Source organism: Caloenas nicobarica, chromosome 17 (genome assembly GCF_036013445.1).
Source record: "Caloenas nicobarica isolate bCalNic1 chromosome 17, bCalNic1.hap1, whole genome shotgun sequence".
In the NCBI taxonomy this organism is placed as follows: Eukaryota; Metazoa; Chordata; class Aves; order Columbiformes; family Columbidae; genus Caloenas; species Caloenas nicobarica.
The window spans coordinates 5,234,656-5,260,389 of NC_088261.1; the positions used below are offsets into that span (position 1 = coordinate 5,234,656).

Consider the following 25,734-nt stretch of genomic DNA (forward strand, 5'->3'; position numbering starts at 1 on the left):
CGGTGACACAGGAGGTTCCACTTAAATATGAGAAGGAACTTCCCAGTGAGGGTGACAGAGCCTGGACCAGGCTGCCCAGGGAGGTTGTGGAGTCGTCTTCTCTGGAGATGTTCAAAACCCGCCTGGACACCTTCCTGTGTAACCTCATCTGGGTGTTCCTGCTCTGATGGGGGGATTGGACTGGATGATCTTTTGAGGTCCCTTCCAATCCCTGACACTCTGTGTGTGTGTGGGGGTGTCACTGCGGGGAGCGTCTCCCCCACAGGCCGCGCTGAGGGAGGCTGGGGGGGGTGGGGGCAGCGGCGGGAACGCGCTGACACGAACGCTCGCGCCCGCCGCCGCGGAGGGCGGGAAAGTCTCGCGGCCGGCGGCGGCGCGCGCGCTGCTGAGGTAAGGACGCGTGCGTGGCGCTGTGACGCAGGCGTTGCCGCAGAGACGCCCCGCCCCTGCTCCCGCCGCCCCGGTTTCCCCCCCCCTCCCCGTCCCGGTGCGGTCCAGCGGAGCGGCCGGGAGGCGCCTTCACCTTCAGCGGGGCCGGCCCGGGCGGGAGGCGCGCGGCGGCGCCGCCATGGTGCTCATCAAGGAATAGTGAGTGCGGGGAGTTCCACCTTCCCCTCCCGGTTCTCTTCACCCCACCGGCTTGTGCCCCGGTCACCCCCGGCGGCGCTCGCCCGGGCCTGGCGCGGTGACCGGCCGCGAGGGGCGGCCCGGCCTTGCCCCGCACTGCGGCCGGCGGCGGGCCGCGGGGAGGGAGGACGGAGCGGGGAGCGCGGTGTGAGGGCCGCGGCGCCGCTGGGGGCGGGAGTGAAGGTCAAGGCGGCGGAGGGGCGGGGGCGGCCCGGGAGGTGCCTCCGCTTGGCGGGCATCGGCTGCCCGCTGTCCCCCCCCCGCTCCCCGCCGCTGCGGCTCCGCGGTGCCCGGCCGGGCGGCTCGGGGAGCCCTGCGGAGGGCGGCCCGGTCCGTGCCCCCTGTGGCCTCCCCGGCCCCTTGTCCTCGCCGCCGGCTCCGCACTGTGTCTGGGGGAGGGGGGCTGTTCCCGGTGGCCCGGGAGGGACCGATGCCGCCAAGGGCCTTGGCGGAGCCCGGAGCTGGGCTGTCAGCGCCCAGCGGGGTCTGTGGGAGGCAGCTGCGTCTTGCCCCCTTCTCGTTATACCAGCGCTAAGTGACCAGCCTGGATTCGATCCCCCTCTTCTCCTTTAGCTGTGTGATTTCCAACTAGAGACTCCGACAATGTGCCAAAAATAAGATAGCTCCAAAATGGTTTTTTGATGTGGATACCTCACCTCGGAGTTCTTTGCTGTCCCAGAGGCTGCTGCAGTTGTTCTGGGATGGGGAAGAAGGGATTGGAAAACAGGCTGGATGATCTGTCGCGTGTGTGTAACTATTAGTCACGTCGCTTTTTGCAGTCTTCCCTTCAGCTGCTTTATGCTTGTTAACGTAGTGTGCTCTTTTGGACCGGTGCACTTTGACTGGGTGTCTGCGAGCTCTGCAGGCTATTGCACATGTCCCTTCCCTGAATTCCTGAGGTTAACCTAAGTAGATTCTTAGTGAAGTGCATTTTGTCCTTTTAAACGTCTTTTGACTGATGGAGGAGGCCTTTTGTTTTGTTTTCTTTGGTTTTCCCCTTATAGAAGGTAGCTGTGATCCCATGATAAAGTGGGTTTTCAGGTCTTCTCTTAGACACATTCACCTACATGACAGTGACCTCCTTATAGCGATCATGGACCACGGTGTGGATTTAAATATTAAAGCTATATTGAGGGTTGTACTGATCATCATAGTTGTCTGTAGTCTTGATTAACTTTTTTTTTTTTCACCAATCCTTACACACTTGCTGTTTTTGTCCAACAATAGGGGTGTAGAATTTAAGAGCAGTAGCAGAGCTGGTCTTTGTAACATAGAGACACCGTTGCGTTGTGTAGTGTTAAACTGGATAGCAGACAGAAACCTGGGCTAAGTGCTTCGTTTCAAGTGCATGAAAAGATAATTCACTTGAACTTCTATAGCATCTGTTTCATTGATATTTTCCTATTAATTTAGTTGGTTAATGTGCTTTTCCTCTTACAGCACCTGTCTGGTTTATTTCTATTCATGTTCATGTATCTTTTTCATGCTTCTGCTTATCATCTCTTGCCCTGTACTGCAGTAAAGCTCACTTGCCAATGAGCTGTGATATTTTCAGGGCATCTCATAAAGATGGGAACATATGTACATTGAATTTTCAGATTTTTGAGAGTGTGAAAAGTTCATTTTGATGAGCATCGCTTCCAAAAGTCATTTTACTTGATATTATCATTTACCTCACCAAGTCAGCATATCTACTGGTCTTTAATGCTGCCTGTTCCAGAAACAAAATGTGAAGTGTAAATGTTAAGACTAAAGGTTAAAAGACCAGAATTACTACATTTGTTTTTATAGGTTTCCATTTCTCTTTTTCAGAAGGGTCACCAAACCTTGTCTTGTTATTAGATATGTCGTCCTGTTTCTTTTCTTCCCTTCTTCGTGTCTTTATTAAGACATATGTGGCTCTAAGGACAGTCAAGGCTGCTACTGTACTTTAGCTCTTTTTTTAATGTTTATTTTTTAGGATTCCTAGCTAGCTCTAACAGCTGCATGTTCTGAGTATGCCACTAAATTGGTTCTGGTATAAATCTTCCTTGGTATTGTATGTGGAAGTTGCCCATTTTACATGCTATTTGAGATGGTTTTTGACTAAATCTCATGTTCCAGGAAGCAGTTGTTTAAGGCATATAGGAACTACTTGTTTTGGTGTGACCTGGATATTTGAAATACTTTGCTATTATGTTCTATTAGTTCTGGTTGCCCCAACAGTGCATACAGGTATGTAACTGCATGTTGTCTGAGCAGATTCTTCTTCCATCTCTGTGACCTCTTGTCACATCCTCTCTACTGAATCAAATGGTATTATTATGTGCTCCATAGGTATTTTAGGAGGTGTTACAGAAATAGACCAATATAACAAAAACCTGTCATCACATCTTTTATTGTCAGACAATCTGTATCTTTTCTGTACAGCTTCTTGAGCTGATGGTTATGCAGCGATAGCTTTAACGTTTTCAGTTGATGTTGTATCAGTCTTTCAGACTTATCTTTCATTTCTACATGTCCATGCTACCGATAAGCTGCGTGGGTTTTGTTCATTTGTTTAATTGTATTTTTTTTGGTTGCAGAATTTGTAAATGCTGGTTGAGGTCTTGCATACTCTCCTTGTTTCAATTTAATCTGCATCGGAAGACCTTGAGGAGAATCAGAGTGTAGAGACTCGCTTCCCTTTCCTGTGAAGTGACGATAATGACACTGACCTTCTCTGCAGCTGTACTTCCCTTTGCTGTCATTTGAGGCAGATTTTAATCTAGGAGGGATCTTAAATGTTCTTCATCATTTTCAGGCCTTCGATATGGCAGGCAACCACATCGTATAATTTCTCATGAGTCAATCAAGTTGTGTCCCAAAGTTAGGAGTATTTGTTCCCATCGCTGCTCCTGTGGAGCTTTTCCTCTGGATCCTCTTGAGTCTTCCCTCCTCCTTCTTTAGCACTTGACTACCTAGAAGTGTTAGTCATCCCCCACAGTCTTAGTTTGCTAGGCTAAACGAGTTGTAAACTATTTAACTTCTTTGTGTTTCTGTGTCTCTGTTCATGAACACTGAGCTGTAAGGTAATATTCAGATCTGGTGTCTTCTGTTTTCCTAAACAGAATTTCATTAGCTTCCATCCATTTTTTTACACCAGATTTTCTGAAGAAAAATATTTGAACTCCATTCCAAAGCCGGTTTGTTCCCTCTTTCTTGGTATTTCACCTTTATGTATCATCTTACCCTTTTTGTTCTCACTGCAGTTTTATCTAGTTAACTAACCTAATGTCATGCTTGATGGTGTGGTCTGCCTCTGGAGATCTGTTTTCTGGTTTTTCTTCTCCCTTGGGTAAAGAATACCATACTGAACTGGACCAAAGGTTCTCTTCCCTCTGCCCTTCTAGCAGATATTTTTAGGAAACACTATATCGATAGTGAATAGAATGACTCTTGTTCAGTGTATCCTATGAGTAAGTGGGATACAGACTTCCACATATTGATCAAATCCCGTTTTAAAATTGCTTATACTACTTGTATTTGGCGAGGAATCTCTAACTTAAGTATTCATGATGTAAAGGAGTACCCTTGATTGGTCTTAAATCTGCTGCCTAATGGTCTTTGTTCTGTCCTGAGTTATCCTATTGTAAGACAGTCATTATTCCATGTCCATTCACTTTTTCACACTATTTGTGACTCTAACGCGCTACCATATCTTAACCCTTTAGCTGGTTTTGATTCCAAGCTGAAGAGCCTAGTCTACTTTCTTCTCACACAGAAACTTTTTCCCATCTCCAATCATCTTTTTTGCCTTCCTTTACTTGTTCTGTATCCTTTTTGAGATAAGGTGACCAGAACTATATGCAATATTCAAGATGTTGATGCATGAGAGATTATAGTGGCATAACTGTCTTTTTTGTGCGTGTGTATGTGTGGTGTTCCAGTTTCTGATGTTGTGTTTACTTTTGAACTACCTCTGAGCTGATGTTTCCAGGTGCTTTTCCATAAGGACACCAACATATTTGCTGGTGATAGCTAATCTGGGGCTCATTAAGCCCACGTGTTTGGGGAAAATGAGTGCACATAATGTATTATTCCACTTTTATTGACACAACTTCATCTGCAGCTCTCAAGTAGCTCTTTCTGCAGTACTTTGCAGCGAGCATAAAGTATTTCTGTTTTAAGTAATCTTGCATAATCTGTAAACTTTTGCCCCTCTTACAGTTTGTTCTTGTGGTATCTTGCTAGCATCTTTCTAGTGCAGAAAAAAAATCAATTTTCACCAGTATTGATTTTTAAGAAACAGTTTATTAGTAAAGAGGACTTTTTTCCTGATCTTCTTATATCTTAATTTCTTTGAGACTAATTCCCAGAGAACTGGGAATTCTTCCACCCTCAGTAGCTGTATCCACTTCATATCTGTTTCTTGCTTTGGTTCCTTGTTTCAACATGATCCTTACTGAAAGCAGAGGTCAAACACAAATCTAGTTTTGGAGCTAGATATGATGTTTTTAAAGGCCTTAACATGCATTCATCTTTATAAGCTTTAAATTTAGTTTTAGTCTTGTCTTTTTCAAAAAAATCTCAGTGTGACCCTGGCAGTTTTTGCTCTGTAGTCTGGTCAGTTGATTCTAAGAGGCATTCAGGAAACCACAATGTGAAAAAGAGTGACTCATATACAGAAATGGCAACACCTTCCTTCTCAGTGAGCTCTGAGAAAGCCTTCCATATAGTTCTCTATTTAGCATTGTTTCCTACTGAGTAGGACATAAATGTATAGTGCGATGGCTTGTGACTACCACAGATCTCTGCAAAATTGCTGAAGCACGTAGCAATGCTTGACAACAGCTAGATGAGAAGGAAGATGTAACTGTTCAAAGGATGTAGTTGAAAGAGCATGCAGCTGTTTTGATGCTGTGTAGATTTGTCAGCTGGTAAGGTATTACCAGTAAGACTATTAGAATTATACACTTTTAGTATAGGATTGCAATTATGCTCTATCACGTATTGATTCTCTTTGAGGCTATTATCTAAATAGTCTTGGGATTACAGAGTAAGTGCTAGCGATGCTAGCGCTGGGTGGATGCTGGAGTCTTGGGGGAGAGGAGAGCTGTGTGGCCATTGCTGTGAGGAACATGTCATGGAAATTTTGCACCTGCAGGGATATTTGTTAACTTTCTGTTTCTGTGTTCCCTTTCAGCCGGGTTATCCTGCCTGTGTCTGTGGAGGAGGTAAGTCCTTTTCTTGTTGCTTCCTTTCTTTAGGACTGTAAATAAACTCGTGATCAAAGCAGTTTGTATGAACAAAAAAGGGAAAACGCAAAAGTAGTATATAGCTGTCTTCAGGACCCCTGTGTACTGTTACTCACTCACCATCATTTTGGCTAAATGAATTTCTTTAAGCCTGAGGGTACTGATACTTTCTCCTGTAAACTACTTTCAGATGTGTTAATTACAAACCTTGACTTGTCAAACTGTTCTAAAATGCAATTTCCTTTCGATTAATACAATTGTTTTTTTAAAAAAAATTGTGAAGAAGCAGCTTTAGTACAAATTTGGATTACCCTTTAAACTATGTTTTGCTGGAACTCTTTTAGAGTTAGTTGCTATTCTTAGAGTAACAATTTCTTCTGGTTTGTGAGGCTGGTTTAGCAAAAGAAAGATTGCGTATATCTTTTGTAGGACTCTTTTAAGACCTGTCTTCTCTAGCTCTTGCAGAAAGAAAAGTTTGTTTAGGTAAACTCTGAGAGAAGAAATGTAGTTTATAATGGAGGCGATGATCACCAAACTGGCCATGGAATAGCTGTGCAGACTCTGTGGGTGATTCTCTGTTGTTTTTTCTGAGAGTTGCAGCTTACCTTTCCTTCCTCCCTTCTGCACAGAACAGTACTCTTGCAGAGAATCTGACCATACAAATTTTTTTTTTTTTAATATTCATACTAGCAAGGTTAGATGAGAAATTGAAATTACTCAGTCACTAAGACTATAGCACTTCTGCAGTAGATTCCTTCTTCTGGATATACTTTTTTTTGGTCATCCTTGGCTATAAGCCTTTGGTTTGTGAGCTTGGATCAAGAGCTTTCTGCATGAATCTGTTTCGGTCAGTTTTACCAGAAGTCCAACTAAAGTATTCACATAGGTATGTTTTGGATCATTTCTTGTGCCTGAGTGCTACTTGTGTGGGCAAGGTCCTTGGCAAAGGAGGGACTAACACGATAAGCTTTAGCAAGTAAGCAAAGAATGCAAACTTGCCAGTTGGAGAAAGCTGCAGGTCAATGGTAAGGTACTCCAGAGCTCAATAAACAGAAGACCTTAACCTAAGTAACAGGAGCCCTGCCTCAGTGATATACCTCCGAGGGATCACGCTGTGTGAAGAGAAAGTCAAAGCATCAGTATACAGATTGTTTCTTTGAGGAGGTTAGACTGGATGGAACCCAGCACAGGCTTTTTCTGAGTTCTCTGATACTAGGATTAACCTTCATCCAGTTAAAGCGAGTCCCTTGCTATGCTCTTTTCCTTCCCTTGCTGGCTGTTCAGTGCCAGGCATGTTTGAGCCTTGTGTGTAGGCTGCCTGTGTGGAAAATGGAGGTTTCAGTCTGTATGTAAATAGGTCGATCTCTAGCAGCCTCCATGTCTGAGGATGCCCTGGGGTCACTTGTTTCAGGTGTATTCCTTTCCTCTGGATCTGAGGAGTTCCCAAGAGTTGAGTAACCTGCTGAAAAGTCTATAAAGTGAAGAGCAAATAAACATCAATAGAAGCGAAGGAACAAAAATACTAGAGACAACACTTTGTGCTTGGATTGTGGATAGACCGCCAACTTGACTAAACTTAATTTCTCTTCAAACTTGCATATTGCCATTATGTCCCCTGAATGATGCCACTTTTCAATGTCTGGTGGTTCTCATGTGATACGCAAGATTTTGGGAAAAAGTTCCCTAAGCGGAAAGAATTCTTAAGTTCACATAGCTTTGCATATGTACTTATGTGATACGGTAGTTTTAAAGCTATGCTTAAGAAGAAAGGTTGTGTCCAGCATTGACTCAAAGGTTATTTCCAGCATTGACTCAAAGGATGACTGCTGCTTAAAGTTTGTTTATTGCTTCATCCCCCTTCCTGTGTGGAAAGATGCTGACACATCTGTGCATCACTTGGTCACTACACTGCTGTCTGCACTACAAAACAGCTGTTATGACGTCATTGCTTTCAAGGATTTCCTTGTGCACAAAACTCTCAAAAGGGCTCTGGAGACTTCTTGTGGCTCTTGACCATGTAGCTGCTCATTAAGCATCTCTGGCTAGCAGGAGGACTTCTGATTTCATTTTAATATGGGAAATTTTTGCTTGAAAGACTCAAGAGTTTATGCCTTCAGTGTGCAAATTGTTGCCGAAAGTCTGATGCCAATGCATAATACAGAGAATGAAATTAATTGTGACTTTGAGACATGAGGGAGGCTGAGGGAGTCTTCTGTGTTGCTCTCTGATATGCCGGAGATTCTGTGTTCTGTCCCCTCACCCCTAGCAAACAGAGCTTAACCAACAGTAAGGAATTCAAGAGAAAACTAGTGATCAGGAAGACACTGAGGAGGTGTGACTTAATGAATAAAAAGATCAGTGCTGAATAGTTAGCCAAGCAACTGCTAAGATGGGAACAAAACGGTGGAGGAGAAGGAAGCCCTGGTGATGACTAAAACTCGAAGGCTGCGATGTAGGAGTTAGGCTGTAGCAGACTGTCTTCTACTAGGAAATTCTGCCAAAATGTGGTCCTGCTTAAGTGCAGGCTGCAAGCTGCACTCCCATGTTGTTTTATACGTAGTCGCACTGCAGGGAGCCAAAAGGAAAAAACTTTGTTGTATCTTAGGTGCTAACCTTTACTCTGGTACTCCGACCAACATCACGTTGCACAGTGCCAACTTTGAGAGCGTGGACTTGAGCGGCTGTGTGGGTGTCTTGCCAGCTGCCACTTTGAAATGCTGGTATGGATTAGAGCTGTGTGTACACATTCTGTGCTGCCTCTTTGTTCCTCACATGGGAAGGAGCTTGCCAAACACAAAGGACTCTCATTAATTGTGTTCAAAGCTGCTTTCAGGAAAATACCTGTTCTTGAAGATGGCTACATTGAGACCAGGAATTCTGAAAGAAATTTGGTGTAATGAATATATGCTGTCAGCTGTTTAAGAGGTGTTACGACACAGATCAAGAGGGGTAACTCCCTGCACAAGAGAAGGAGGTTTCTGGGCACTCTCAGGTCTGCAAAGATGGGTCTACCTGACACTTTGGACTTCATGGATCCAGAATCTGTTTTTCTGTTAACTTCTGCAGGCAGATGCTGTGGGATTTGTTCACTGGGACAGTTCTATTTGGGCCTTTTCCTCTTTTATCAATGCGATTAAAGGATCAGAAATAACAGGGAAGATTAAATGGCGAAGATGCCAAACCAAAGGGTTTATATCCTCTTAGTGTCTAAACTTTGACCCATGTATTTAAAAGAGAGAAGAAATGAATGAGAGACTGTTACTAAGATCAATTAGTTTGTGCCCCTGGAGACCTGTCCTGAGACTTGCTGCAAAGCAGTCAAAGCCATTCAGTCCTCCCATCTAACGTGTAGTTGCCCAGCTTATGATAAGTTCTCTCTATGAGTGTACATGTGGCTCTTACTCTACTTAACTTGCTTCTAAGATCTCACAACTCTCATGTTTTGCTCTTCTGGAGGGAGGTGAGTATTCTGTTTTGTAGGGAGTCATAAGGAAAGCAAGGTAGCATATGAAATGTCAGAAGGCAGAGAGTTATGTTGCAGCCCAAAATCCCAAGTGAAACCCAATCTGCTGGTGACCGAGCAGGAACTGTCCAGCCAAGTGAGAGGTCCCTGTGTAACCTGGACCAGTCCCTTCTGGAAAGAACCATCAGGGCTGTTGGTCTTAGCTTGAAAGTGTTCTGTACATCACTTTTTTTACAGATTACTTTTACTGGATAACTGCTTTTTCATGTTTTGTTTTCAAGGATAGTCTTAACAGGCAGTCAGGCTTACTTAATATGCCTATGTGTTGAGCTTGAGCCTGTGTGGAACACTTGTTTAAATCCCTCTGGTATGCTCTTTGCCCTGCCCCAGATTAACTGAGGCCAGGACATCTAGCCTTATTACTGCGGCTTACCATCCACTACTCTTGTAATAGGAATAAATGTTTTTTTGGTCTTTGTTAGCACCAGATGGTACAAAACACCATAGAGCTTGGGTACTGGTTTTATTTTGGATTCTCTGACAACAAAATTCAGCCACTGTAGAAATCTTCCTTCATTGCTGAAGATGAACCAGCCCAGTGAAGTATTTCTGGGTTGTCAGCTCTGAGCAGTATTCCACTTTTCCAGCCTGGGTTTCAGTGCAGGGAGTGGTAAGTGCTATTTCTGATTCTGATGCACAGGCCTATGCTGGGGAAAAGGAAGAAAGCCTAAGCAGTGTTACATTGCTTTGGAGTTATGTTTTGGAGTTTGCTGGGGTTTTGGTGTGGGTGTTGCTTTTTTGTTGTTGTGGTCTTTGATTTTGGGGTTTGTTTTGGTTTTTTTTTTTTTTTAGTCAGTGCATTTCTGATACCCGACACATTGTGGCTTACTCTTTCAGACTACCTCTCTGTACTGCCTTTGGCAAGAGGTGCTGTTTTTTTAACTTTCAGTTCTGAAAGACTTAACTCTTTTAAGCTTGAGTGCTTCCTTTGGACTTAGTGCTTTAGCTTCTTTGTCCTAAAATCTTGTGTGCTCATCTCACTTTGCCTCAAAGAGACGTGTGAATTTTCTTCATTTGATCATATTTGTTTTGAGCTTTGCATCCCCATTTTTAGCTACCAGAGTTTGCCATTACATCTTTTGCTGAGAATAATGTTCGGTTTTGCTCATATTCTTCATTTTCCTCTGTTCTTCCCTGTGAAACATTTGGGTATGCCTCTTATGAAAGAGATTGTATAGTATGAAGTAGTTTGAGTAATTCCTGGGAACTAATGCTGCCGTTTTTCAAAAAAACCTTGTGTGAAGTTCTTTGGGTGTCTTCTGGCTAAAGAACGGTATGCTTAGTAGTTTAGGACTGGCAATGCATTATTCTCCATTTGACCTGAACAATTGGGACACCTGTGTGCCAAAGATTGAAAAACAATGGATTTCGCTACTGTATGCCTGAGGTCTCCTATGTTTTCTTTAAATAATGTCCTTACATTCCTTTAAATATTGTCCTATTGTTCCTTTAATCTGTTTTTCTTTCTCCTGACTTTGTGTTGTTTTGGAGCTTGAGATTTAAGAGTTAAAGGTAACTATCCTGTTGGCAGTGCTTTCCTCCTAACTACCACTCAGGCTTTCTGTATCAAAAGAAGAGAAGGCTCCAGAGAGACCTTGTAGCAGCCTTCCAGTACCTACAGAGGACCTACAAGAAAGCTAGAGAGGGACTTTTTACAAAGGCAGGTAGTGACAGGACAAGGGGTAATGACTTTAAACTGAAAGAGGAGAGATTTAGATTAGACGCAAGGAAGACATTCTTCCCCAGGAGTGTGGTGAAGCCCTGGAACAGGCTGCCCAGGGAAGCTGTGGATGCCCCATCCCTCGAACTGTTCAAGGATGGGGCTTTGAGCAGCCTGTTCTGGTGGAAGGTGTCTCTGCCCATGGCAGGGCAGTGGAACTAGGTGATATTTAAGGTCCCTTCCAACCCAAACCATTCTATGATTCTTTGAAATTATAACTATCACAATAATGTGTCTTTAACTCCTTTAGTATCAGCGGGGACAGCTGTATTCTGTGGCAGAAGCCAGTAAAAATGAAACAGGTGGAGGTGAAGGAGTGGAGGTCCTGGTGAATGAACCCTACGAAAGAGATGGAGAGCGTGGGCAGTACACACACAAGATCTACCACTTACAGAGGTACATGAAACATTTTATTCCCAGAGTTGGGGAAGGTTCCTTGGGAAAGAGGAACTGGAGGAAGATGGAATAGGGTTGCAGTGACTGTGTGAATCACAGATTATGTAAAGGCTGAAAGACATAGAGATAAGACAGGAGTATAACAGTAGCTGGCGCACGGTACAGCTGGAAGTGAGCATCACTGGTGCACCGTTATGTCCCTGTAAGTGTGGCTGTTGTCCCAAGAAAATCTGGCTCTGAGCTTTTTCAAAGCAAATATGATCCTGTTAATGAGGATTTTGGTACCTGAATTTGGCTAAAGAGCTTTAAAATGTCTCCTAGATTTTAACCTGTTTTCAGCCTTTTTTTTTCTTTTTTTTTTTTCTCCTTTCATTACGTAAAGAGGGTTTAGATTAACCTGTCCAACTCAGCAGCCTCTGGAAATGATCATACTGGGGGTGAGGAGAAACCCTCCAATTCCACCAGTGTGCACATGTGCAAGACTCTAGCGTCTGCATTTCAGGTGATATTCTGCCTGTTTTGGTGTCTGGGCCAAAGCTCTCGTTACACGTAGTTCTTATCAATGCCTTCCTTCTATTTGCAAATTCTGCAGCAAAGTGCCAACATTTGTGAGAATGCTGGCCCCTGAAGGAGCTCTGGACATACATGAAAAAGCATGGAATGCCTATCCCTACTGCAGAACCGGTGAGTATGTGGGGAAGGGCTATGGACTGCTGGTTTTTGGGTTTCTTGGGGGCAGGGAGAAGGGTAGGAGAGGATAATGAGGGAGGCAACCAGTAGGGAAGCTGTTTCAGTTCTTACCTTAGATTTCTGTTCCCTAAGCCCTTTCTGTGCTGAGGAAAAGCAAAATATAGTGCTGTGGAGCTGAAAGAAATGCCCCTGTCTGATGTGCTGCTCATGAATGACAGCGTAAAAGAGCGGAAAAAGAAATGGATGTCAGTCCTACTAAAGGAACAGATGTGTAACACTAGTGAAAGGAATACGAAAGGGATGATTTTATGTATGCAGCATAGCCTGGTGGGGAAAAAATGGAAGATGCAAGAGGGGGAACAGGCAGGATGTTGCCTCTTGCTTAGTGCAGATTGGTGGGAGCTGCAGTGTTGTGCGGTGGATATTTGCTCAGTTGCAGGATCCAATGTCAGTGAAGGTTGGACAGGTAATGCTACAGTTGCATCTCGGCTGGGGACTTGACACAGATGCCCAAATCTCATCCAACAAATGTAAAGTGAATCCATCTGTGAACTGTGGGGTGAGGCTCTGGAAGCTGTGCAAAGGGGTGAAATAATGTCAGACCCATTTTCTACAGGAATGTTTAGTATCTTATTTACTCACAGAAGTTATCAGCCACAGTGTTTAACCGTGGCTGTTTTTCTGGTCTTTGTTGCTGTAGGAACTGCAAATTCAACTTTACCTCCAAACTTATGTAGTAATTTTGGCTGTGTTTTTATGCTGTTTGTATCTTAGAAGGATACATTTTCTGCTATTTGGTAGTGGTACAGTTGCCATGGGAACTGTAAACTTAAAAATTCCAACTGTTCTTGACACTCAATATAGAAAAAATATTTTTCAACAATTTACTTAAGAGAATTTTAAATGAAATGTTCTACAAGAAGGAAAAAGCTTTGCAGTGGGGGAGGATAACATTACATGAAATTACATGCAGCAGTCTAGTGGAATGTATATTCCAAATACAAAATTCAGATACTGTCATCAACTGCAGAATAAGTTTTTATAGTGTCACGTATTTCAAGATGCTGAAAGGAAGTTATTTACAACCTGTCTTTCTCATTTTTATGCAGTTCTCTTGCTGCATATTACTTAAGTTAGCTAGTAAATGTCTAGATTATTTCCACTTTAAGAACACTGGACTGGTTTAAACTCAAACAATTCTTTCATTAAATTGTGGAAATAGATCTGTCCAAGTTGACTCCAGTAGGTTTTGTTAGACATAATGCCTAGCTATATCCTCCTCTTTTTCTTCTCCAACAATTTCTGAAACAAAGGCATGGAGTTAGCTCATTTTCTCACTCTTAGCTGCTTATCCTTCAGTTGCATACTGCTGAAGTTCTACTTAAGTGGAAAAAAATGTGATACTAAAATCACGTGCAAGACTTTCCAGAACGCTCAACAAAATTTCAGGTTTTGGTATGCTAGAAATGATAACATTAAAAAAACACCTCAACTGTAATAAACACCAATATAATATGAGATAGAAAGTGCTTGTTGTGGGGGTTGGAGCAGAAGGCAGTTTTTATGCGGAGGCTGACAAATCTGTTTAGAGAATCTGCCAGCCTGACGTGGATCAAGAAAAGCTCAGAAAAGTTGCTTCAACCTTCACTTACTCGTACTGGGTGGGGGGAAGAGCCCATGTTCACGGTGCAGGCTGTCTTGTGCTTTATCATCTTACTTTGGGACGTGCTTGGATATTTTGATTGTACATAAGAAGACTTGGATGGCCTCGTGTAGATCTTTGTGCAACATAAAATGCCATGCTGGCTTTCAGTCCTCTCACTGGAGTTTGAAACCGAAGAGCCAGGGACACAGTAAGAACTAAACCTGGTTTAACTGTGTAGGAGTTAGTGGTACTTCTGCTTGTGCCCTCCTGCACCAAGGTGACACCAGCGTGCTGCTCTCTGGAGCCCTGCTTGCTTGCATATCAGCTATCACACAGAGCCTTTTCAGTTTGAATAAAGCAGTATTTTTGGTTAATTGTGCATCGTGATATTTTAATTATATAAGATTATCCTTCTTACATTTCCCTATATCCCCTCTGAAAAGCTCAATTATTACTTTAATATGCATATTATATACCATTATCAAAGAAGTACTGAAGATTGAGGGTATTTAAATGCCCAGCATATAACTTCCTGCAATTCTGCAGACTTGTTTCTGCTGTAAGATGTTGGTTTTATACACTGTGAATGGAAGCCTTGCTTTGCTCCTTTGAGAGTATGAACTCTAAATGAGATTATTGTTTAGAATTTCTGCAGTAAAAATTAAGTGAGGATTGCCTAATAGTTATAACCATGGACTGTAGCCAAGGAGAACAGTGTTCTTCATTCTTTTCTGCAGTCTGACTTTAATATTAATGTCACTTAAATGTTTTTAGAGAAGCAATTTGATGTGTGTTCCACTCTTCTGGGTGTCAGCATGAGACGCCTGTGGCCAAATGTCAAGAAATTGGGAAGTTATAGCTGCAGCTGAAATGCATAGGAGTTGCTGCTGCAACGCTTCAAGTGCAGGCCATAATTTGCAGCGAACTGAGCATCTGAGTTTTAATGGACATTTCTAAAGAGATTAATTTGTTTGCTTTACAAATGAGGGGTCTTCCCCACAGAGAAGAAATTATGAAGGTGGAGAAACCTGTTTTAAGGCAGCTGCATACTCATGGTGCGCATTCGTGGAAAAGAAATTTGCCGTGGGGAGGCTCTGATTTATAATTACCACTGGTTTATTCAGTATTTTGTGTGGACTAGCAGGAAGAAAACTCCTCCTTGCAGAAATAATGAAATGTTCTTTGAGATGAAATTCAGCCTTTTGAAAATTACCCTCAGCTCTGCTTGCTTGTTCTCTGCATCCACCCCAACATGTCAGTCTCAATAATTAGCCTTCTGGAAATTGCTGTAAAAAGCCATTTTCAAATTGTTAGGAGTTTAGAGCAGTCCAAGGCCCAGCAGTAGGCAATTAAGGTAGCTCTGTGGGTGATAGGTGATAGGGGATGGTACTGTCTAGAGGGTGTTGGGTTGGAAACTCACAAATTGTAACAGTACCTTGAAAACCAAATCGCTGCTTAGTAAAGCCCTCACGTTAAACTTCAGAACAAACCGGCAAAGTTCAACTCTAGCTTCAGAGATCCTTATTCTTAGAATTGCTAACATACTCTGATGGCTCAGGTAGAAGAGATGCTGACTGTTACAGGATCTTTAATTGCTTTTCTGTGTTGAATAATTGAGCCTTACTATCCAGGGAGTTTAGTTACCATGAGCAGTAGAGATGCAGAGGGTCTGGTTACTGCATGCAGGAGAGATGAGGTCTGCACTGGCCTGAAATCCAGTGTGTGTTTGCTTCAGAACTGCGGAGCAGTTTCTTATCTGCAAGCTGAGAAAGGATTGGTAAAATGCCGTCAGCTGAACATACTTATTCCATCTTCTCATCCAGCTGGCAGGAGTCCAGAAAGCAGAAGTGGCAGTACATAATTCATTGCTGCTCCTCTGGGTTTCTCCAAGTCTGACAATTTCCAGAGAGGAGGGGGTGAAGTTAGCTGGTTTTTATCAATTTACAGGGGTTTTTTCCTCAGTAGTATCAGCAGCCCCTTGGGAAGCTGAAGTTGTCCATTTTGCTGACAGGGGGAGGAGGGCCATGGTTGCTATGCATTCTTTTTTTCACTAAAGTACTGTATCTCTTTCTTTTCATGTGTTGATTTCTTGGACCAGTTATTACAGTAAGTACTGTTTTTACTGATGATCTATGGGACCATGTGTGATGTCTGATTTGAAGTGTTCTGGACATAAGAAGCTCTTTATCCTGAGCTAAAAGCACTGTAGCTCTTGTAATTGTAAGATCACTTAGATTAAACCCCCTTACCAACTGTGGCATATCCACAAACGCTTTGTAACTAGGGGCAGAGATCTTTCTTCACTGCAGCAGCGCTCAGCTTTATACATGGGAACGTGCCATTGCTTAGATAAGCTTATTAAAAGAAAGTTAGCTCATACCACTGTGTCCCTGTGAGTAATGTGTCTTCTGAATTTGATATTTCCTTTTTACATGCTGAGTGTTTCACTGGCTCGTGCTTTTGTCTCTGCTCCCTTGAGGGAGGATAGAGTTACCTTTCGAAGTCCTTTTCTGCTCACAGTAATAATGAGGAGTGGAAAGTTTTTTGCTTACTTGGCAGAACTGTGCTTCCTGCCCCTTCCCTTTCCAGTGTCAAAAGCTCTCAACACATCAGTTTAATATTGTTGTTCATTTAAAGAGTTGCATCTAAATATGTACTCAGTGCTAGATCAATAATCTCTTTGAAAAGACAATTTCTGCCTAGTTAACTTATGTTACCCCATCTAAAGTATTAGAGTGGCAGATGTTGTCCATTAAAGCAAAAGGTATTTATAACTCCAAGTGTTTCACTAAACAATAGAACTACATTTTTTTCAGTGAACAGCTTGTGGTTTATTTGATCTTATGTATTTAGTGATCAAGCAATTTTTCTAAAAGTAACGATGTGTTTGCAGATTATTCCGAAGTTCTCTAAGTCAAACAACAGTCAAGTCATAATTCTTTGAGTTGACTTTCCTACTGCTTGTCTAGCTAATAAGAAGACAAGTTATATATCCAAAGAATAACAAGAAGCTTTATTTTGATGACAGAATGAGTATATGAAGGATGACTTCCTGATCAAAATTGAAACCTGGCATAAATCAGATCTTGGAACACAAGAGAATGTAAGTCCTTGTGTTGTGTGTTTTATTCATCTCTTGAATGTCATAATGCTGCTTTCCATGCTGGATTAGAGAATTGCTGCGTGGAGCTGTCTACTTGCTGTGTTCCTGGATTTGAAATGCTTATTGCACTAGCAAGGCAGAGGCTCCCTCCTGTTGGCTTCTCATATTTGCTGAATAAAATTGTTCCATGGAAGGAGGAACGCTGGGTGTCTGCATCTCCATCTGGGTTTTTTTTTTTATGATCTTAGAATGGCCGTGTTCTGTAGTTGAATCAGTTATGTTAGTCTTTGACTTTCGCTGCAGGTTCATCAGCTGGAGCCAGATGTATGGAAGAATGTAGAAGCTATTTATATAGACATTGCTGATCGGAGTCAAGTACTTACCAAGGTATGGTAGGTGGGTAAGAGCGCCCTAGTGTGAGAGGCCTTGTGCTAAAACAGGGATAATGTCAAACTGTTTCCAGGGACGGTCACAGATAACAAGGACGGAGAGAGGTGGAAAGGCATTCTTTAAGAGTGTTTAAGCAAGATAGAGGAAGAGCTCTTTTAAAAGCTAAGTCAATACTGTCTGTAAAATGTGTTGCTTAGCCTTACAGGGCATGTAACAGTGTATATGTGTAGTTCTGCAGCACTGCAGCTGGTTGTAGTGCTTGAATAACAAGAAATGGCACTGCCCTTTCCATGCAGGATCTTTTTTAAGCTGCCTCCTTTTGAAACTGACTCTAAGAATCACTACGGTTACCGCAGAAAACTAAGGGTTGTTTCTGTACTGTACTAGGAAAAAAAAAATATATATAAAAATGGAATGTTATTTCAGTTTCCCCACTTAGTATTTCTAACACCATTCCAATATGGCTAATTTACCTGTTCTCAAACTTGGCCTTGGGTATTGAACCAGAAGTAGTACTTACAGCTTTTCTTTCCAATAAAGGTGAACTGGTAGAACATGAGTGGCATCTGATTCTGATAGGTTGGGTAGGTACTAAGCTGTATCTGCAAATACAAGCTACTCTAAATTAAGTGCTGCCAGAGAGCAAGGAGAATTCACCAGGAGTAACAGACTCCTGAAGAAGATGCTACCAATTGATCACTTCTGGCACTAAACAGCTGATGATTTGAGTTGGCTTTCGTTTTAATTGAATTGGGGATAGGAGTAGAGTACACACTCCAGTCTTAATCCAACATGGAAGAAGGGAATACTACAGATTGTTTGCTGTGTTATAGGGGGCATAACTAATGCTTCTTTCTTTTTGGTAGTAGTGTGAGTTTGACTGTACTTTTTTTTCCAGTGTGCAATATGTGAGCATCATACAGTGCTGTGAAAGATATTGGGTACCACAGCTTGAGAGAGCATAGCTACTTCCTGCAGCAGCAGTGCTTAGCCCCCAAAGAACCAGTGCTTACAGGAAACCTATCCTGAGAGTTTACAGATCTTTTGATAGTCTTACCCCAAGGAGTCCTTACAAAGGTCCTATCAGTTTGTTGCCACTTCTTCACATAGGTCTAGGACAAAGCAGGAGGAGAAAATGTTTCCTTGAAGAGTGCCTGACCTAATGTCAAAGTCTGAAAACAGTAGCTCTTGAGAAGGCAGTTAGAGTTTAGTCTTTGCTCACCAGAAAAATAAATCTTTTGTGACAACAGCTGGGTAGCTGCAGGATAATTTGTGTTTCATCTTGTGTCTATCCAATAGGATTACAAGGCAGAAGAAGATCCAGCGAAATTTAAATCTGTCAAGACTGGACGTGGACCTCTGGGTCCCAACTGGAAGGTGTGTACTGCATGAATTCAGGAGCTGTATCAGCTTGCGTGGCTGAAGTACAGATACTGAGGCTTGGATTCACTTCTGTAGAAGGAATGCAGAACTCTGCTGGTCATCTGTTTTGCAGTTAAGAGAAATGGAAGAGCTTGGTACATATAGATAGAATGAGTTCCAAGAAATCGCCAGAGCTATCTGCTGTTCACCCCAAGGGTTCACCCAAGAGAATTCAAGGATGAAATAGCAGAGTTATGAAAAGTAGTGTTTAGCCTTTTGCGTAAATGCTTGGAATCTGAAGACTCTAGAAGTGCAAACATGATACCAGTTTTTAAAAGAGATCCTGAACGGGATCTGGGGAGCTACGGGTGTGCAAGTCTGATCTCTAGCAGGCAGCCTTAGTAGAAGTTAGGGTTGATATGATCCACTTGGGAAGAGCGGATATTGCTCCTTTAAGAGGAAGTACGAAAATTCACCTTACAAACCTTGTGGAGTTTTCTTGATAGTTGTGTGGATGACTCAGATGATATAATCTATTTCCAGAACATTTTAGATAGGGACTTTGTCAAAATACTTTTAAGGAAACTAAGTAGCAATGGTCTAACAGTGAAGATACTGAAAGACATAAATTTAATGGAAGAAAAAAAATGGAGAACAGAGGAGGGGAAGGAATGGTCCATTCTCAAAATGGAGAGAAGGCCACCTGTCGTGGAAACTAGGGTCTGTTTTCGTCATGCTTTTAAATACCCTGGAAAAGGGGCGAGCAAAGATGTGGCAAAACTTGTCGATAAAAGATAAGCAATGTGTAAGGAAGCAACATGACTGTGAAGAACTGTGGAAAGACTTCATAGTTACGACTGAAGGAGCTGCTTTCCTGGAGACATTTGACCCGAGTCCTGTTTTGAATATCTTTGTGTTTTGCAGAAGGAGCTGGGGAAACAGACAGATTGTCCATACATGTGTGCTTACAAACTGGTAACAGTCAAGTTCAAGTGGTGGGGTCTGCAAAATAAAGTTGAGAACTTTATACAGAAGGTAAGTGAGCTCTTCGATAGAGATGTGGAAATGAGGCATGTTTCATCTCCCACTGGCTTTAGCACCTCAGCTTCTAATCGGGTATCCTGTCTGGAGATAGTAACTTGAAACCCAGTCATGTCACCTCAGGCAATACAGCCAAGGCCTCTGCGTGATACACTGCAGTCAGTTAAAGTTGGATTCAATTTGCTGCTGATCCAAGGGCAGGGCTGGCTGATTGTTCTGTGAATTGGCTATTGAACCCTTTTCACTCTCATGCATGAAGGTAAACTGTCTGGTTTGTGGTGTTTAATAGATCAGCTTGAGAACTGCAGTCATTTGGTAGCTGATTTGTGAATGCTGAGATGATGCATGTATACTGGGGTTATTTTGGTTGGGGCAAGACATATATTTGCGGGGATATAGGATCAGAAAACTGAAGCTGTAGCTAATCAGCTGAGGATCTTTCTGGCAAGTCCTAAAGCTCTAGTCATGTTTTTCCTCTCTCTGCTGCTTGAAAAACCTGTGTTAAAAAATAAGCAGATGGTGGTAAACTTAACTTAAAACATGATAAACTGGTATTCTGAAAAGAGCTTTTTCTGTGGCAGAGTTCATAACCCATGAACTGCAGCAGAATGCTAGACCTGGGAATCAGTACATGCAATTTTCCAGGCAATGCCATGTTCATAAAATGCCTATGACTTGATATCATGGAGAGTTCTCAGTAGTGAATAGTGATAAACTACAGTGCTGCTTCTGCAAAAGCAATTTTCTGGTGATACAATCTGAAGAAAACTCTAGGGGGGAATGACCGTGCTGCTGCAGGATTTCAAATACCTGTAACAAGAGCCCTGGACAAAGCAGTGTCTTGAATCCCTTTCTCTTTATGCATCTCTTCAGCTATACATTTGTGTCAAAGTAGTTGAGCTGCTTTTGATGAGAGCAAGTTATCAGATGTGAAACCATAATTGGTAAAACTGAGGTATCCTTCCTTAATGAGAACATTCCAAGAGGCGTTGTATACCCCTAATACAATGATTTTGTCTGGCTTCTCTCTTATAAAATGGAAAGAAATTGCTCCTAACTTCAAGTAGCTTGTGCACATTAGCTACCTCTGTTGAAAGGTTTTCAGCTGTGGAAAACAAGTTTAGGCTTTTTTTAGGTCACTGCAAAAGAAAAAAGCAAGGTAGGTGTATGTCAACCCTTTATACTTGCTAACCTTGAGTTTTTAGCAAGTCAAGGGATATTTTAAAAATACTTTTATTCTGTTTCTCCTTTTTTCTGCACCTTCAGGCTAGCTATCGTGCTCTAAGTAAGCGCAACCTGAAGCACTTTATTCAGTCAGAACAATACTGTCGAATCAAAGGAAATTACTAAAGCATTCACTAATTCTTTCAATGCGCTGCGCAGGCTGCTGTCTAGGCTTGACAAAAAATGCATTCCTCTGGGGATTCAAGGCTCTAGATATTCTGTTAAAAGAATAAAAATTAGCTAGCTCCAGTTTCCAATTGTGGCAGCTATGTAGAAAGGTGGGTGAGGGAGCTGGTTCTTCAGTGTGTACATCTCTGAAAGTTGTTACAATCCAGTTAAATCCATATTAATTGCCCTATGAGTAAGCTTGTGTGTATGTTTTATTCCTCCTCCTTTTGCAGCAAGAAAAGCGTCTCTTCACAAACTTCCATCGGCAGCTCTTTTGCTGGCTTGATAAGTGGGTTGATATGACTATGGAGGACATTCGTAGGATGGAAGACGAGACAAAGAGGCAGCTGGATGAGGTCAGTGGAAAAGCAGGGCTAGTGTGAGAAACTGTTTCTGTCCACCACAGTAGGGAGAGGAAAAGCTGCTGCATTGTCATAGCATAGTGTGTATTGTCCTCCTGCTATTTAGGTCACACTGCTTGTGGTTTGAATCATTGACTATGACTCTCTTGTGCTGGCATCTCCTAATCACTATGGACTTCTCCTTCTGTTTGTTGTTGAGCCAATAAATGTATTGAACCACAGGTAATGAGGGTATGAGTGGCAATGATTCATTTACAACTTTAATATTTTCTATTAGCTTTTACCCAAAGCTGAATGGTCATTTTTGTCCTTGTTGCTTTCCAAAAACCAGTTCAGTAAAAGGACTTTTAGCTCCAAGTATTATAAGCAGGTAGTAGGAATATATAAGAGCATTCTTCCAAATGTGTGTTTTTCATGGTAATAATAAGTCTATCGTTCTGTGATTTGTGTCCTGCACTGTACCCTTCCTTCATGCCTCAGGATATTTGATGATAGCTTCATGTACACTCTGCCCTTTGGATAATGGTTCTAGCTCCCCAGCAGACCTGCAGTGTAACCAAAAAATGGTGCCTGCATGTTCTTATTCACAAACACTGATTTGGGATGCTCAGGTACAATCTGTGTCTTACATAAAGGAGGTAGCTTAACATGTTCCATACCAATAATTTTTGAGATAACATCATGTGAGAATCAGTACTTGAATAGTGTTTTGTCTTTCAGATGAGAGAAAAAGATCCAGTGAAAGGAATGGTGGCTGCAGATGACTAACGTGACTTCTTCCTTGTGCACTGTAGGTATCAAGAGAGTGACTAAATTCTGTGTTGCTCTGTTTAGGAGAAAAAAAATAATTTGAGTAAGACATGATCCTGTTCATAGCTTCTGGCAGGCAAATCTGTGGTATTGTTTTTACAGTGAACCTGTTTCAATGAGAAGTTGACAAGTAAGTTTACTGGCTTGTTTCAGAACTATTCTAAAGAAAGTTGGACTGAAAAGTGTAAGAAAAATGTGTTAGAACATTTTACAGACTTTACTGCTATTCTTATTTCTGTAATGCATACATTATTTTCCATGACTTGCAGAGAAACTTTTGTCAGTCCCTGGACTTGTTAAATTGTTTAAATGGCGATTTCTGTTTGTCATTTTTAGGCTGTGCTGGAAAGTCTGCTCGGGACTAGTGCTGAGATGTAATGGTGCGGTTTTGCCATTGTCTGCACTGGTGACAGTGTCTCACATTCAGTCTGATGTTTCTTTTGGCACACTGCTCTTCCAAAGTGGTTCTAAAATGTTTTCTTGTTGTCTCTTTATTTTAGTTTGCAAGACAGTCATCAGGAAGGCCCGGGGAATCCACACTCTTGACTGATGGACCATCTCTGGATCAAGCCTTTCTATATCCAATCGGCAGGCAATTTTAAATCTCCCATAGCTAATTCTAGATGCCCCTTAATATTGTGAGCAAATAGACCGTCTGGTACTAAGCACTCCAACGTTAGCACGTACATGAAGGAGATAGCTCCTTGGAGACGTGTGACTTAGAGATCGCTGTATTTACGACTCCTCCCTCCTTTTTTTTCATTGTGTTCAGACCAATTTCCATGTGGCCCTGTTTGATTTCCAAGTGATATTTTTAGCTAAAATAGTCTTGTGATGTGGTGACTTAGATTTTTTTTTTCTTTTTTCTTTTTCTTTTTTTTTTTCCAAGTGGGATAAACTGCCACCTTTGTTCCTGCCCCAGCCCTTCACCATTCTTTGAATGTCTATTTGGAGAGGGAAACTGTCAGTATTTTAGAGTGCAAAACTATTCAACAAAACACTATGCTCCAACCCTTGCTCCCAGGGCAAGAAATTTAATGGCATGTAATCTGAATACATAATCAGGAGTAGCCAGATATAATTCTTGGTCTGTGATGAATCGTGATACATGGCTTCTGCACGGCATTACTTGGTTCTGTCTTAGCACACGTGAATTAAAGGCTGCAGAGAAGCTGCATTCAGCATCCTCGTGGCAGGGCCTTCAGCACATAACGGAGTCTCGATTTAGTGGTATGTGGTCCCTTTGGCCCGCGTAGCTACGTTGTCCTTCAGCCGTGTGTATGAGTCTTACAAAATCATTATGAAAAGTTGCATGACGTATGTTGCAACTTCCTGGCTCTTTATTTACTAAGACTTCCCATTACAAAGCTAAAACTATTTTGACTACTAATAATGTGATTCTCCCTGGACAAATTGGGACGTAGCAAAAGCTGGGGTACAAGTGAAGTCTTGGTATCTGATTACATCCAGGTGCCTGGGTCAGTGGTTCTGCTCAGCAATAATATTCTTCCCGTTGCAAGACTGACTAAAATCTCTCCTTTCATGCTATAAAAAAAACAACTTAAAAAACCCGCAGTTGTTTTCTAGGATATCTGTCAGTTAGTATAAATCACAAATGAAACTATTAAACAATGTAAAGAGCTCTTCAAATACTTACTGTAACTATCCTTATGTTGATATCAGCTTTAGACAATCAAATAAGCAGAACAGAATCAAAGATATGCTGCTTTATTAAATACATATGAGAAAAAAACCTGTTTCTTTGCTTTTGCCTAAGGCCCAATTTTTTTTTTTTTTTTCCTGGTAGTAATCACTTTATTTTCCACTTCTGTATTTGGCGGCACTAACATGAAATCCTGAATGCCAAACACAGTTGTGGGTGTATCACCACTTTTGAGGAGTCTTTTTGGCATTCTGTAATAACATCCAGCTCCTTCAGCCCTTGACACTCCTGCAAGCAGGAGATCCTGAAATGATCCTGTGCCACACTGAACAAGCACGTGCTGGGATCTGAACTGTTTTGAGTGCGAGGGAAGATGCGGCATGCTCTGGAGGGAGAGGATGGCATTTGGTTTCTGGGGAGGGGGCAGTTTATCCCTTGATTTTTTTCATTTGTTATTTTGCCTTACTCATGTCTAAGTGCAATAAGCTCTGAATTGTACCAGTAACTCTGGCAGGCTCTTCTCAGTGACCTCAGACAGTTTTGCGGGGTCAGGGTGGGGTTTGAGGGGTTTTTAGCAATCTCACCAGGCAGAAGTAAAACAAATAAATCGTAAAATAAATGAAAAAAATACATTTTAATCTGTGAGCCTATTTGGGACCAGGATGTTTCATGGCATCTTCTGTAGCTGTTCAAGAGGTATTCTAGGAGTGTAGGCCCCACTTACAGTTCTTTCAGTTTGAAGTATTTTTAACTGAAAATTTATGCACTGACTTCTGTTCATGTTTGTCGGTTACGTTCTGAGGGATTCTTACACTTGAGGACAACCTGAGAATACACGTAGCACACTTGTTCTTTCAGTTTATGTTATCCAAGAGGCTTTCTGTCTGATGACACTAATCGCTATGGAAGCAGATTGTAACATTCCACCGTGCAATCCTTTTTTTTGATCCACTGGTTTCAGAATTAAGAGCTTTTACACAAAGCTTTCCTGATTAGTGGAAAAACTGGGGAAAAAAACCCGCAGGAACTCCAGCCTGAATACCTCCCCGCCCCCTGCCCCTTTCTTTCTTTCCTTCCAATTTAATCCAAAGTGAAAGCATCCCTCAGCCTTGGGAGAGACAAATCCTATAAAGACCTTTCCAGTCTCGCTGCTTGGTTCCTGCTAGTGAGCGTAGCAAGCATCAGGCAGCATTACTGTGCTGTATCTTGCATCGGTTTTGGCAAGAACCCCTCAAACTGCTGCCTCCCCGGGGGGTTCTCGCTGGGCTGTGTCTGTTCTGGGGCGATGGTTGTGCTGGGACTCTCTCGCCCACCCGCGCTGGGTGGATTTGGGGGTCCCGGGGCAGGGACCTCGCCACAGCCCGGGTCAGGCCGGTTTGCTGGCGGGGCTGCTCACCCCCTCCCGCATTTGCACCTCTCTGGGTTCATCCCCGCTGGGCCTCTCCGACACCTTCTGATGGGTTCATAGTGCTCTTTTCCTTTGGCATCACACACTTTGTAGAATGGGTTAGATTATCTTGTTGTTTCTTTAAATGTGAGTTTGTGCCTTTTTTGTCTCCTAAATCTTCCAATACAGGCATATTGGAAACGAAATCTAATAAAATACTAGACAGAGCTTCACGCCTCCGCCTCCTCTGTTTTGGGTGCTGGGAGGGGGCGTCGCGGTGCATCCCCGGGGGTGCAAACGCCGCTTTGGTGCTGGCAGCCGCGCCGCGGTCCTCCCGCCCGCCAGGCGGCGCACTCTTCCCGCCGCCCCTTCCCGCCCCCGTCACGCTGGCCAATGGGCGCGACGCG

At 42.5% G+C, this 25,734-nt stretch overlaps 1 protein-coding gene across 1 annotated transcript; it reads left to right on the plus strand.

Annotated features, from left to right (window-relative positions):
* The first annotated feature begins 434 nt into the window (after window positions 1-434).
* PITPNA (phosphatidylinositol transfer protein alpha) lies at window positions 435-25,555 on the plus strand. The gene is made up of 12 exons (XM_065647159.1): window positions 435-588; window positions 5,792-5,822; window positions 11,337-11,482; window positions 12,075-12,166; window positions 15,916-15,923; window positions 16,846-16,920; window positions 17,224-17,307; window positions 18,610-18,687; window positions 19,597-19,707; window positions 21,339-21,461; window positions 22,188-22,257; window positions 22,778-25,555. Exons 1-11 carry the CDS (start codon window positions 569-571, stop codon window positions 22,233-22,235), a joined length of 816 nt encoding a protein of 271 aa, XP_065503231.1. The 5' UTR covers window positions 435-568; the 3' UTR covers window positions 22,236-22,257; window positions 22,778-25,555.
* Window positions 25,556-25,734: the final 179 nt, after the last annotated feature.